Here is a 15,669-nt window from a genome sequence, read left to right on the forward strand (position 1 = left end):
TGAAAAAAATCACTGATTTTCTTTCAGTGGCACAACTTTGCACTTAGACAAAAGGGCAAAAATAGCAGCATTAAGCCTCCCCACTCAAATGTAGAAACATGACAATGGACTAAACAAAACCTTTCTGGTTACATCACCACATCACTATCATGTCCTCATTGGCTCTCAGAGACCACTTTGGTTTTATGGTAAGCGCAGCTCCTAGCCAGAAAAGTCTATCCTGATCTAAATCAACAAAAGCATTAATGTGATCAGTTTCTTTTAGAACTTTTTGCTTGCTGTAATTTTGCCACAGCATGCCCCCTAATCAGGTTGCTTTAATTTTGGAGCACATTTATATATTTGATCAGAAAAACACAGTGAAGTGATCTGTATGGGCACAAATACAAGTGAGAACAATGCCTCTATTCTCACACCTTTAATCCTTATATCAACCATGATACTTGTTCCTTCCTCTCTGCTACTTTTCCCTTGAATCTTTCCCATTTCTCTACTGAGATTCTCTTCTTCTCATAGGTTCCACCTAGTGTTCTTTTAATCTAGTTGAGATTCTGCAACAAAATGTTCTATCCTATCCCCACTTCAGAACTCATGTTTTCAGTTGTTCAAGAAGTTAAATTTGGAACTGATATGAAATTGTCCCATGAAAACGCTAACATGTTTATTACAGAAATCATAGAACTGTTACGAAAGTCATCCTGATATACTCCAGGATGACACACTAGAAAACAGAACAGCTGACACATACACAGAGGGAGAAAATGCGGTCAACGGGCTTCATGATAAACAAAGAATAATACTCCAGTTGGGTTTGATTAGCAAGTGGATTTGGACAGAAGTGTTCTTGGTTCTTGGAATAAAATCAGAGCCCAAGAGTCACAACAGAAGATTAAAAATTACACCTGAACTTGTTACTCAGTGGCAAAAAAAAGTGCATTTCAAGTGTACAAACAGGGAGCTCTAAAGACCTCTTATGCCAACAAATTACATGTAGACATACTAACGCCATCTTCCAAAATTAGTGTCCTCCAGGTACATGCAGACTGCAACTCTCTTACATGTTAGTTAAAGGCCATGCTAGCTAGGAATTCTGGGAGATGCAGTCCCACCACACTTGGAGGGTGCCAGGCTGGATTAACACTTGCAAAAAACACTACATTGCCTTCCCCTGCTCTACTCCTAGCCTTGCCATCCCTCCCGTGGTCCATACCTCTTCTCCTCTTGGATGTTCTCAATGCCAATGGCACTACTACGTCTCCCATTGAAGCGGCTGCCTCGGCTGTGCGATGGGCTTCTCCCAGGTAGGGCAAAGGACTAGTGGAAAGGAAACGACAGAAAGGAAAGAAGAGGGAGGAGAAGGAAAGAAGTAGAAAAGCAAGAGTTGGAACAGGAACATAAGATGGAGAACTGGATTTCCAGATCCTGCCTTTACACTTAATGCTAACAGATCAATCTGTGCAGCATGCCATACAGCACATGAAGTGGAGCTGTCAAACTTAGAAGACTAGATAAGCTAATTCAGTAGAGAAAGCGTGGAATAAGAAAAGAAAAAGAAATATACTAAAAGAAACTCATAACCAAAGAGACAACAGTGAGATATATACCTTAGATACATAGAGTGGTAGTGGCACTGAGACAGGAGACAATATAGATTGAAGGAGAAATAAAAATAGAGGGAAAGATATGCAGAGCCACTGTTTGGGCCAAACTAAGCACTAAGGTAAAAAAATTCAACTACTGCTGAAAATGATGCTCTAGTGTCATTCCCTTCCTGAATGTCCAGCAGAACCTCCCTCCCCCTTCAAGATAAATTTTCATTATATCACTGGTAACAAGCAACACACATCTTAAACAGAATGTCAGAGTCTACTGCATAATTCTAGTTTTTTTATTTTGGTGGCAGTTGCTTTTCTTGCAGGTACAGTACAGCCTTTACCTACAGAATTTCTCCAAATGGCGCTTTCCTCTCCTGGCTTTCTTTCCAAACAAGTAGTCTGAAACCTAGAAATCTACAGCTCTGGTCAGAGAAAGGAAGTAATTAACATCTTTGGCATGGATTTGTAACCATGGATCTCTGCAATGCCATCTTCAGGCTAACAATTAACACTGTAGTCCCCTAAAAGGAGTGATTCCAGTGCCAGGACTAACTGCAAGCTACAGCTTTACATGTGTGCTCTGCTCCCAGACATGCAAGTTCAGTGTTGAGAGAAAGGCTTGCTCTTGGTGAACACTGGAGTGAGCCATGGCTGAATGGAAGAACATACATTTTGAACAAAGTAGATCCCCAGCCCCAAACTCCAAGTATATAGTGCTCAAGTCACACTAAACATTAATCTGCATATTTTCAGACAATAGTGACAACTCAAACCTAATTGCCCAGATTGTCTACAGGAGGGCTTTCTCCACATGCCTTCCATGCCTGTTAGATCAGAAATGTTCACTTGCATACTTGGAAGTCACCTTGAACTAGTTCAGTGCACATCTGATAGTCTATCAACAGCATTAACGCCTGGTGAAAACAGCTATAAACAAACAACTTTTTGTAGTTGCTCATATTTCCTTCATCTCAGGCTGTCAGCTAATTGTGAAACAACCCTTACTTGCTATATACCCCCATCAAATTGTCCTTAGTAAGAGCATGTGAAATTAAAGATGCAGAAAACTGCCAAAACAGAGAAGAGCAGGGGAAACACAACTGTTTTTCATTTGTTCTGATTTTCAGTATCATGGTATTCTCCTACTTGGGGCCTTCCCAACTTGCACCTAATCTGGCACAAACATGCCCTGCACTCTCCTTTTTTCTTACATGTCCCCACAACATGGCCAGTCAAGAACACAATGGAATTGGCTGGCAATGAAAGGAAACAGAGACCATAGAAGGAAAATTGGGATGGGTAACAGGGATAGGAAATTTCATGCTGGTATAGATTTCTGTTGACTGAAGGAGGGGTGGAGAACACTTCAACTGAGCAGTGGGGAAAGGTTTTTAGATTGGTTGGATGAGAAATTGAGAACATGATGTTTTGATAGGATTGGTTTTAGAAGGAAGTGCCTTGAAATCACAGTTTAGACCTTTTAACATTCATTAACATGGAATAATCCCAAATGGTTCCATCTGGTTTCACACACTTAATTATCTACAAGAAACCACTCAGCTTGGTCATCTGGGATTTTCAAGGTGCCATCTTTATGCACCTTCATTTAAAGCATATCAGTGCTCACTAATTAAGCCCTATTACTAAAGACTCAGGGGACACTTTTTATTTTTCTTCCAGAGGTAAAATGGCCAGGATTATCCATATTCTGACAACCATCAGACTACCAGAAAGTGCATCTGGCAACCCACTATCATATATGAAGCCATTTACAAATACAATTCACAGTTCTTATAAAGGACTGCCCATCTTGGGCCTTGGTTGAATTTCTCCCAACCAAGATGTTTCTTGTGCCAAGATCTTCTGCCAAAGCCTTCCTCCAATGCCACTGGCATCTGAGGCCTGTGGGAAGCAATCTGACATCTTCTGGGTGTTAGGATAAAAGCCTGTTATTTTCCAAGCCTTTAAAATATCTGGTGTATATATAACAGTACAATCTTGGTTGACGTTTGCCCTGGATTTTTTTAATTGAAGGGCAATTTATAAATTAATAATTCAGTTTCTCCATAAAAGTGATACTATCCCCCCCTTGTCAAGTTCTCCCACTGTACCACTTACCACATGAATGGAGCGGGATTCTAGACACACAGGACTATGATTGACAAATGAACACAGACATGGGAAAAAAACAGCCATGTAGACATCTGAGGTATTTTTACAGAATTCTAGCTGCCAGCAAAGAATGTTGACAAGCAGCAGGTCCAGAGAAAAATGGGGAAGAAGGGGCCTGAAGGCATGCGGATTAGCTTCCTCAGTCCCCACCCTGCAAAACCTTACCGCAGCAATAGCCTTGGGACCCTCGGCGACACTTGGGTTGAGGGCAAGGCCCGCAGTAGCTGGGCGGCTGGGTAGAGTTGATGGGGGCTGCTGTTGCTGCTGCTTCCTCATGGCTATCCCCACAGTGTCCAGGCTCTGGCTACGGCCTCGGATCACCCGCTGGAGAGAAGGGCAACAGGGAAACAGACACAGAGACATTGACATACACACACAAGGAAATCACGGAGAGTGCCAGAGACACTGGTGGATAAGGACTGGGAGGCAGAGAAAACTAACCCTGGACTTCCTCTCCCTATTGGCCCTCAAGCAGATGAAGTATTTTTTCCAACATCTAAGTGGACAGAATCTACTCGAACTATCTGAGGCTATCGTCTCCACTGAAAACATTCTTGCTTTCCTCCAAGAGATACTGCCCGGGTATAACCATGATTCTCTAGTGCAGTGTTTCTCAACCTTGGAAACTTTAAGACGTGTGGACTTCAACACGTCTTAAAGTTGCCACGGTTGAGAAACACAGCTCCAGTGTAACACTTTCCTCTGCTATATGAACCTTGAAGGCACAAGCTGGGACACCAAATCTGCATTACAGGAGGTAAGATGTTAAAAGATATACGAATTCACTTTCTAGCTTTTTATGGATAGTTCTATAAAGGCTGGTCAACCCAGACCACAGAACTAATGGTATAATGAAAACAAACAGAGGAGTCACAAATACTGAATTCCTGAATGTAAGTATCAATTACTCCTTCTGATGCTCTGGGGGGAGGTTCCTTCCCCATATATCCTTACACTGAACAATTTTGAAGTGAGATTTCTGTGATATTTATCCCAAAGGTGAATTTACACACACCGGTTCTTATCAGAAAATGTCATCACTAAAAATTAAATTGCGTTTCTAAGGTAGTACTTCTACTCCAATTACTGAAAAAATAATTATAAAAATAGTTTAATAATTTAAAACAGTTCAAGTTGTATCTTACCCCAAGTTACTCATGATCTCTCAGTGGCATAAGAGATTGAAAGTGGTGTTGGTTTCCATTATTTTGGGAGCAGTTTTACACATAACCACATCTCTATCTTTAACTTTTTACTTCTGTAAGAAATTTATTTCTTTCAGCTATTCAACTGCGCTTCCACAAAAATTGTGTCATGCCAGGCAGCACTGCAAATAAGCTAGCGTTAATATTGAAATGTCTGTCCTCTATCCTTCAATTCTTAGAATATTGACAGTGATAGTAAAATCATTCTCAGTCAAGGATTGTAAAACTTGCCTCCTCAAGCCAAGATTTCCTCAGCAGTATGAGCATCTAATAAATTATTTCTCACTGATAATATTTATCATATATGCAGCATCCAATGTTATCAATGATTAAATTTCTAGTTTGATGAGAAAAAATTGAATTCTTGCCTTGTGTTTTAATAAGAATATTCTTTATTCTTTTTTTAACAGTCAAAACAGAACAAAAAACAAAAACTGGTTTTATATTCCTTCCAGTCCATGAGCTACTTTGACCCAATCCAGCTCTCCAATTCCTTCCTTCAACCCATGTCCAGGTGACATGTTTTATGTCTGTGCACTGCTCAATCACAAACCAAAATATAGGATTAGAAATCCCATGTTATATGACTACTTTTCAGCCTTTCCTTAAAAAGATTTCAGGGGCATCAACTTGAAGTTGAAGGGCTCCCAATACAAACCAGCATGTCCTGGGGAATGTCCAAGCTATGTTCTATTCTGAGATCATGTCTGTACTTCAGCTGTATATATCTATTTCGTATGAACTTAATATAAATAAATAAATATTAAAGCTCTCTAACAAAGACTTGGAGTTTGCTGAGGATGATCAATTAAAGGTCTCTAATATCTAAATATGCTGGCTGGAGAATTCTGGGAGTTGAAGTCCACACATCTTAAAGTTGCCAAGGTTGAGAAACACTGTAGTAGAGTATGACCATTACAAATGTAAAGCTACACTCCTAAGCACAATATCTACTGAGTATTTCCCATTAGAGTTGGTGGGGTTTCCGTTTCATCCTGCCATCACCCCACTCTGCAGTCTGAACTGGTATAACTTTACAGTAGCTCCTCCAGTTTTTTCCCCCTACCTCATGACTAGAAGCAAGGGATGATACCATAAAAAGATTCACCATGGAAAAGTATCTTACTTCCTTATCCAACTTTCTTAGGGAAATGTCTGTTTGCAGCCAGACTTCATGACTTTATATCAGACATACCAATACTTTCCTGCAGAAGAATTGCAGGATGTGGACACAAAGCTGCATGCTAAAGTCTTTCCAAAAACTCTCTACAGGTATGTGTCAAAGAAACACTGTTGAAGGAAGGCTTGCATAGGTCTTATCATTCTGGGCGAGTACAGAAAAATGGAAAACAACCAAGATTTCACTTTTTGAGCAACAAACATCCACAACCACAGAGATTAAAATATATATTCCTCTATTTGAATAAAGAATTACATGGCATATTAAGATAGTGGCATTGGAGAGAAAGCTTTCTTCCCCTCCTCTTGTGCCCAAAGAAAGCTAGCTAGCCAGCTTGCTAAATAAGTAAAAATTTCCAGGCTTGTGGCACCAATAGAGAAGCCGATCATATGCCAAGTGAAGAAACAGTATGTCCCTAGTCAGACTAAAAAACAAAACCATTACCTCTATCTGTGAGGGCATATTCCACAGAGCAAAAAGAGCCAATGTCATATTTTTTGTTGACTTCACCACCACTGTCCAAAATACCCCCTCAAACACTAAGCTGAAATTCTTCAAACCCTTGATCTGATTTACACATGAAATACCAAAGAATATGCATTTTTATGCCACTGCCGGCTGCAGCTGGATCCTATTTTCTATCCCCCCAGATTCACTTCATGCAAAGTAAATATATAACATATAATTGATTCTGGCTATCCCTACACAGCTGTAGAAAGAAGGACCCCGTGAAACACAAACTACCTGTAATTTTGCCTGTTTCAAACACAGGCGTGAGGTGGGGGAGCAAGCATAGGTGACAAAATATGGAACATGACACCAACTCTACCCGTTATGTATTTTCATACAATGCAGTGATGCTGGTCTGAAAGGAAGCTCTTGTGCTGTGGTATCATAACACGCATTTTGACACCATCATGGTTAGGAATGGCATCATCATGGTTATGACTCCAGATTTCCAATATTATTTCTCCAATCTCTCATTCCCATTCTCCTCCACTGTACTGTAATGGGAGTAGGGAATGCAAGATTGCATAAATTGGACAAAAAAGAAAGCACACTTGAGAATTTTCCCCAGAATGTAAAGCATTTGTTATATTTCCAGTATAAATTATCAAATACACTAAGTTAAGTTCCACCTAACTTTCAGTCATAGATACGTACACGCTCATATGGCCATATGGATATTAAAATTTGCCCTCAGAGCCTGCTATACTATGCTATATGAGGTGGGGATTTTCTGTGGTTATTTTTCCGAGAAAAATAAATATACCGATAGCTAGCCTAGCAGCTAATAGACTGAGCTCTGAGGTGGGAAATTCTGTGGCTTCCTTCTCAGATTTGGAATCCTCCCCAACCCCGAACATAATATGAGGATATAGTTACGGGCATATCTATAACAATATTTTTAAGGTAGATTGGGGTAAGTGGCCAGGAGGCCTTTGCACAACTTCATATTGTGCACCAGTTGTGTCCATTCCTGGAACATGAGGCTCTGCTCATGGTCATGCCTTGGTCACCTCCCAAATGGACTACTGCTATCAGCTTTCCATGGGATTGCCCTTGAAGAGCATCCAGAAGCTACACCTGGTACAGAATACAGCTGTGTGGACAGTTATGTGCACTCCTTTCTCAGTGCACATGATGCATTGGTTTCACACTGCATTGGTTGCCAGTGTGCTTCTGGGTGCAATTCAAGGTGCCGGTAGTGACCTATAAAGCCTATAGCATGGGGCCAGGTTATTTGAGGGACCGCCTCTCCTCAAGGACATCTACCCATCTCATAGGCCATACTCCAGGTTCTGTTTATTAGGGAGTGCTCTGGTGGGGCTAGGAAGAGAGCCTTTTCCGTTGTGGCACGTGCTGCTTGGATCATCATTCCCCCAAGATTAGATTGACCCTGACTCTGTTGGCCTTTCGCACGGCTTTAAAGACATGGTTCTTTCACTGGGCCTAGGGATCTGGGTATGTGTCTGAGCCCAAGCAATAACCGTACTGATTTGTGTTGTAGTTTTCTACCTCGGCTGTGGATTATGTGTATGCTGTTGTTTCTTATTGTTTTATGTTTATCTGCCGTTTTTTTATTATTGTTAGCTGCCCAGAGTCATGAATTTGAGATGGATGACCATATAAATTGAAATAAATAAATATATAAATGCTGTCAGGGCAAAAACAGTACTTATAAACATGTGAAGCATTATAACTGTACTCCCCCAGAGCAGCATGAAGGAAGTAAATACCGAGGGACACTGAGAAATTCAGCATTTACACCATCTCTCACCTTGAAATTCTCAAAGAAGCCACCACCCCCATTCTCTATTTTGTCCTCGTCCCCAGAGGCCAGGCCCATCATACTGCGGCTCCGAATCTGCAGTTCTTCATAAAGGCTCTCCAAGAGCGCACTGCGGGTGCGCTCCTGCTCCAGAAAGAGAGAAACAAAGAGAAGCATCTTGTCAAAGACTTCAGGCGGAAGCATGGGAGTGCATGTGCACACACTTACAGCAACAGAGGAAGGCCGAGCAGTGACAAGGCAGAACAGGAGGCCATTCATGTCTGGATGAGTCATATAATTTGCTGAGTCATCGTTCTGAGCGTACCTTCTCCAGTGTTGTCCTGTCTGATGCTGCATTCAGTTGAAAAGGCTCCTTCTGTTTGTTTACTTAAAGTATGTTAATTCTGCTTTTCATTTTAAAAAGGCCAACGCTAGAAAGTTAGGAGCAAATTAGAGCAGGAGTAAGCAATGGGATACTTATGGGGACATCCTGCCTTCCTGACCCTACTTCTAAAAAGTAAGAATAAATAGGAAGACAGCAGGTGGACATCAGTTCTACTTACAGGAAAACCTCTGGGACCTGTAGGCATTCTTAGAAAAGAAAGATGATGGGAGACTGCAACAGCCTGAAGCTTTGTTTGGAAGTGTGCTCACCGGTGCAAGAAAAAGAGAGTAAGGGAGATGGTGGACACCTTCCTTTGGGACTACCATCCAGAGTTTTTAATACAAATGCAAATAACCGGACTTACTTCCAACTTGGCAAATTTCTCGGCGTGGTAACAGCTGTACTCTGCATTGATCAGCTTTGCCAGGAGAAATTCACGGAAGTCTGCGCCCTGTAAGAAGGGAAAAAGGAAGGCTCCACCCTCACGTTGGACACGCTATAAGGTATCTTCTCATTTTAACCAGTGATAGTCACAACCATTCTGGTTTAAGAGTGGAGGCTTTGGGAATGCTTTTTAGTAAACCAAACTAACTCGGACTCTAGGGAAATACCAAACACAGGAACGGAGAAACCCCAGAAAGTTGCCTTAAGAATATGATTCCATTCACAGCATATAGCCCTGTTTGGACTGTGCCAGTATAAACCTGCCCTCTCCCATGATTATGTACATGATCCCCGTAGAAAAGAAAAATCCTCCGGTACAGTATATAACAAGGGTGTGAGCTTTTTTTTCAGGTGTGGAATTCTTTTGCAGAGAGAGAGACATCAGGAATGCCTATAAGACCTAAGAGGGAACTGCACCATCTAGTGGTGAAGATAGGGAGCATACTATCATTCGTGTGGCTGTTGGAGGGAAACCCTGTATGGAGGGCTGAAGGAATGACAGCTGGCTGAGAGGGAACAGAAGGAACATTTTCTACTAAAAGACTTGCTTATCTGAACTTTCACTGAAGAATCTTAATTGATTCCGTTGCTTCAGGATATATACTGTGACATGAACGAGCACTGGTGGAACAGGAACACGGCAAGTGCTCTGTTTACTACAAGGTATCTTTCAAGCAGTTTTATTGGACTAGCACACCTCTAACCTAGGAACTGCAGAGACAAAGCTATAAAAAAAACCCTGCTCCTGTTTGCTGAGTCCTTATTGCAGCAAACTCCAAATTCTTTCAGCTGGAATTTGCTCTGTACCTCATTGTTGGATATAGATTGAAATGTCCCCCAAATCTGAGAATGTGGGCTTCAAATTTGCCCAGGTCGGTCTAAAAAGTAGAAAAGCAAATTTGGTTTCTCAGGTTAACTGCAGGTTGTTGTTCTTGAGTCACTGTTTGACAATGTGAAATGAACTGCAACACTTGCCTCCAAATTGGGTGTTGTGTTAAAAAAGGGAAGAGGGATTACTACCCAGACAGCCAAACTGCATACCACAGAATCAAGGGTTAGATCTACAAGAATATTTGGTATGAATGTATGATTTTTCCAGCCCTGGACAACTGCCTGCAGGAATATCCAGCCTGCAACGTGGATATGTGGACCGGAGATACAAACCTTTTTGAATATTGCTGGATTTGGAAGAGGGGGGCCAAAAAAGGGAACATCATCACGGGCAGTCACAGAAACCTGAAACGGTCATAAGTAACAGAGTGAGAGGAAGCAGAAAGGCCACTGCAGCCTTAGGACAAGAATTAACAATCATAGAGTAGATGTATAGATGTAAATTTGCTGATTGTTTAGTATTTGGAGTTTGGTCCTGATAAAGTTCTTATTCCATTGATGTTTGGATTTTAAAAATTCTAGTTAATCCAAACACTGCCATTCTGAAATGGTAGTGTATCCTTTAGCTTCTTTTAGTTCCCTTATCCCTGTGTTTCTCAACCTTGGCCACTTTAAGCTCTGTGGACTTCAACTCCCAGAATTCCCCAGCCAGCATATGCTTAAAGTGGCCAAAGTTGAGAAATACTGCCTTATCCTCTTTAGGTTTCTGAATGCCTGATCTACATACCTAGTAAGGCCACAGCATCCACCAGGGGGTCAAAAAAGGCAAGATGGTGGTCACACCATTGGAATTGAAGACCTGCCCCTTTATAAGCAAACCCATTCAAACACAGAAGCTGTATACTACTACTTTACATGGATATTGATAGAGTACTGACACTAAAGTAATATGCCTATCGTTTTCTGGACTGCTTTATTCTCTTATTTACACAAGTGCAGTGCTTGATCCCATAACTGTGAATGAGAACAATTACTCTCAGTGTTATGGCTAAGATGTATATCGTACCCTGCTCATGAACAGAAGAAGAAATGCATATATTTTACCGCAATTCTGTTTTTTAAGAAATGAGAACAAGAAAGGATTGGAGGTTCTGAAGAAAGAAAATGGAGAATAAGGTGTTTCCCCTTGTCTCCTATTTAGTCTCCCCAGAATATAATAGCTACATATTAGCATAGACTAATGTTTGTTGCTGTAGAATGAAAGAAGGATGGTCCAACAGTAGTGACAATGGAAAAGTTATGGAACAGTAAAACAGGAACTAAGAAATGCAGCAGGCCCTATAATGCCAGAAAACATTCTGTGGCTTCCCCAAGAATGGCAGTTTGTGGACTGTGTGTGTTTACCTTGTACAGAGTCTCCCCAGTGGCACTGTGATGGAGTTGCACCACCACATAGGCATGCAGAAAATTTGATGCAATCATATCGGGCACAAAAGGAGTATTTTCATCTTGGAAGACAATGGCCACAATATCATTCCCAATGTGGCGCTTGCGTTGGAGCTGAAAGGGAACAAAGAGGATTGCACAAAATAGTAACCTATCCTACACAGTTTAGGCAATCCTCAAGCTCCCCTCTCAACTTAACATCTGAATCCATTCTATACTACCAATTCATCCAGTCCCTAAAGAGTTTACTCACTCATTTTTTCCCAAGTGCAAAATTCTGCAATAGCCCTTCTGTCACATTAACATAAATGATCTACTGGCATTATTCTTGACAGTCACAGTGGCTGGAATTACTATTCCAAACTGAAGAATGTTTTTATAAAGCAAGGATCAATAATCTACAGCCTGAACCTTTTCCTTTGCAGCTTCTGACATCCCTTCCATTCTCTGTGGCTGAAAAACAGTGGTGCAGTTCTGTTATTTTGGAACAGGAAACCTAAAAACTGTAGTGTAAATCCTAAAATAGGCTTAATGAAGTTTAAAAACAAAGAATACTTGCCAAATTCCTGCCCACCAAATCCAAGAAATTACAAAAATCACAGCTCCACTGGTATGCATATGCATCACAGGCGGTGGCCTTTTCTAAAGCTTGGTTCAACCCTGGGCCAGGGTTTGGATGTCAAACTCTCTAAGACAGAAGATGTGTATATTCTGCACCTATGCACATTTCCTTTTCTCTTTTTTTCATATAAGCAAAGACACAAGAGAAAGCAAACATGGCTTTCAGTTGCAGCTAAATTGGGAAACTTATGAATGACTTCAAAATAACCCAGGTAACAGAATCTGGATTTAAAATTAGGTTCTGGATCCTGCCTTCTCACTACCCCCAAATTCCAACTCAGACACAGCTGGAAGTTAGGGTTAAGTACAGATTTTTGGCTTCTTGCCCAGCTCCTGTGACCAGGAGAGGGAAAGCAGCTGGATTCAGCATCTGCAGGTGCACCAAGTTCATGCATATATTGGCTTATTAAGGCAGGATTTAACATCTCAATGCATTTATTCTCTTTATTTACAATCAACCATTAGCAAAACTACAAGAACACAGCAAACATAAAACAACGCTCAGTCATCTTTTCTTTTTCTTTTAGATTCTTTATCCCGCCTTTCTTCAGCAAAGGATCGTTACCTTGTCGTGGTGCTGGAGCTTGAGCACCTCAATGATGCCATGAGCTAAACCGTGAAGGGCCACCCAAGAAGGGAAGGTCATGACAGAGAGGTCAGACTAAATGCGATCCCTGGGGAAGGTAATGGCAACCCACCCCAGTATTCTTGCCGTGAAAACTAAATGGATCAGTACAACCAGAGATATGTCGGTATACCATCGGAAGATGAGACCCCCAGGTCGGAAGATGGTCAAAATGCTACTGGGGAGGAACAGAGGATGAGCTCAACTAGCCCCAGACGTGATGACGCAGCTAGCTCAAAGCCGAAAGGACGGCTAGCGGCCGACGGTGCTGGTGGTGAACGGCGAATCCGATGTTCTAAGGATCAACACACCATTGGAACCTGGAATGTAAGATCTATGAGCCAGGGCAAATTGGATGTGGTTATTGGTGAGATGTCAAGATTAAAGATAGACATTTCAGACATCAGTGAACTGAAGTGGACTGGAATGGGCCACTTCACATCAAATGACCACCAGATCTACTACTGTGGACAAGAGGACCACAGAAGAAATGGAGTACCCTTCATAATTAATAGTAAAGTGGCTAAAGCAGTGCTTGGATACAACCCAAAAAATGACAGAATGATCTCAATTTGAATTCAGGGCAAGCCATCTAACATCACAGTGATCCAAATATACACCCCAACCACAAATGCTGAAGAAGCTGAAGTAGAGCAGTTCTATGAGGATCTGCAGCACCTACTGGACAACACGCCTAAAAGAGATGTTATTTTCATCACAGGAGACTGGAATGCTAAGGTGGGCAGTCAAATGACACCTCGAATTACAGGTAAGTATGGCCTGGGAGAACAAAATGAAGCAGGACATAGGCTGATAGAATTTTGCCAAGACAATTCACTCTGCATAACAAACACTCTCTTCCAACAACCTAAGAGACGGCTTTATACATGGACTTCACCAGATGGACAACACCGAAATCAGATTGATTACATCCTTTGCAGCCAAAGGTGGCGGACATCTGTACAGTCGGTAAAAACAAGGCCTGGAGCTGACTGTAGTTCAGATCACGAACTTCTTCTTGCACAATTCAGGATCAGACTAAAGAGATTAGGGAAGACCCACAGATCAGCTAGATATGAGCTCACTAATATTCCTAAAGAATATGCAGTGGAGGTGAAGAATAGATTTAAGGGACTGGACTTAGTAGATAGGGTCCCGGAAGAACTCTGGACAGAGGTTGGCAGCATTGTTCAGGAGGTGGCAACAAAATACATCCCAAAGAAAGAGAAAACCAAGAAGGCAAAATGGCTGTCTGCTGAGACACTAGAAGTAGCCCAAGAAAGAAGGAAAGCAAAAGGCAACAGTGATAGGGGGAGATATGCCCAATTAAATGCAAAATTCCAGAGGTTAACCAGAAGAGATAAGGAATTATTTTTAAACAAGCAATGCGCGGAAGTGGAAGAAGACAATAGAATAGGAAGGACAAGAGACCTCTTCCAGAAAATTAGAAACATTGGAGGTAAATTCCAGGCAAAAATGGGTATGATCAAAAACAAAGATGGCAAGGACCTAACAGAAGAAGAAGAGATCAAGAAAAGGTGGCAAGAATATACAGAAGACCTGTATAGGAAGGATAACAATATCGGGGATAGCTTTGATGGTGTGGTCAGTGAGCTAGAGCCAGACATCCTGAAGAGTGAGGTTGAATGGGCCTTAAGAAGCATTGCTAATAACAAGGCAGCAGGAGATGACAGCATCCCAGCTGAACTGTTCAAAATCTTGCAAGATGATGCTGTCAAGGTAATGCATGCTATATGCCAGCAAATTTGGAAAACACAAGAATGGCCATCGGATTGGAAAAAATCAACTTATATCCCCATACCAAAAAAGGGAAACACTACAGAATGTTCAAACTATCGAACAGTGGCACTCATTTCACATGCCAGTAAGGTAATGCTCAAGATCCTGCAAGGTAGACTTCAGCAGTTCATGGAGCGAGAACTGCCAGATGTACAAGCTGGGTTTAGAAAAGGCAGAGGAACCAGAGACCAAATTGCCAATATCCGCTGGATAATGGAAAAAGCCAGGGAGTCTCAGAAAAACATCTATTTCTGTTTTATTGACTATTCTAAAGCCTTTGACTGTGTGGTCCATAACAAATTGTGGCAAGTTCTTAGCAGTATGGGTATACCAAGTCATCTTGTCTGCCTCCTGAAGAATCTGTATAACGACCAAGTAGCAACGGTAAGAACAGACCACGGAACAACGGACTGGTTTAAGATTGGGAAAGGAGTACGGCAGGGCTGTATACTCTCACCCTACCTATTCAACTTGTATGCAGAACACATCATGTGACAAGCTGGGCTTGAGGAATCCAAGCCTGGAGTTAAAATCACTGGAAGAAACATTAACAATCTCAGATATGCAGATGATACCACTTTGATGGCTGAAAGTGAAGAGGAACTGAGGAGCCTTATGATGAAGGTGAAAGAAGAAAGTGCAAAAGCTGGCTTGCAGCTAAACCTCAAAAAAACCAAGATTATGGCAACCAGCTTGATTGATAACTGGCAAATAGAGGGAGAAAATGTAGAGGCAGTGAAAGACTTTGTATTCCTAGGTGCAAAGATTACTGCAGATGCTGACTGCAGTCAGGAAATCAGAAGACGCTTAATCCTTGGGAGAAGAGCAATGACAAATCTCGATAAAATAGTTAAGAGCAGAGACATCACACTGACAACAAAGGCCTGCATAGTTAAAGCAATGGTGTTCCCCATAGTAACATATGGCTGCGAGAGCTGGACCATAAGGAAGGCTGAGAGAAGGAAGATAGATGCTTTGGAACTGTGGTGTTGGAGGAAAATTCTGAGAGTGCCTTGGACTGCAAGAAGATCAAACCAGTCCATCCTCCAGGAAATAAAGCCAGACTGCTCACTTGAGGGAATGATATTAAAGG

The 15,669-nt window shown here is 41.6% G+C and overlaps 2 protein-coding genes across 7 annotated transcripts in view; one reads left to right on the forward strand and one right to left on the reverse strand.

The window, feature by feature from the left end:
- MRPL51 (mitochondrial ribosomal protein L51) overlaps positions 1-15,669 on the forward strand; it is a 377,933-nt gene that overhangs the window by 199,743 nt on the left and 162,521 nt on the right. The window lies entirely within an intron of this gene.
- The window catches only part of LOC134491156 (rap1 GTPase-activating protein 1-like), a 71,246-nt gene that overhangs the window by 8,821 nt on the left and 46,756 nt on the right, over positions 1-15,669 (reverse strand). For 5 of the 6 annotated variants that reach the window (XM_063294707.1, XM_063294705.1, XM_063294703.1 and 2 more), the window contains exons 13-18: positions 11,489-11,644; positions 10,418-10,489; positions 9,174-9,260; positions 8,434-8,568; positions 3,933-4,091; positions 1,211-1,314 (exon numbers count right to left, since the gene is read on the reverse strand). In XM_063294707.1, the coding sequence (XP_063150777.1) occupies positions 1,211-1,314; positions 3,933-4,091; positions 8,434-8,568; positions 9,174-9,260; positions 10,418-10,489; positions 11,489-11,644 (713 nt within the window). The remainder of the gene's footprint in view (positions 1-1,210; positions 1,315-3,932; positions 4,092-8,433; positions 8,569-9,173; positions 9,261-10,417; positions 10,490-11,488; positions 11,645-15,669) is intronic. The other variant, XM_063294708.1, reaches the window with a different exon arrangement.

This window comes from Candoia aspera, chromosome 2 (assembly GCF_035149785.1).
Source record: "Candoia aspera isolate rCanAsp1 chromosome 2, rCanAsp1.hap2, whole genome shotgun sequence".
In the NCBI taxonomy this organism is placed as follows: Eukaryota; Metazoa; Chordata; class Lepidosauria; order Squamata; family Boidae; genus Candoia; species Candoia aspera.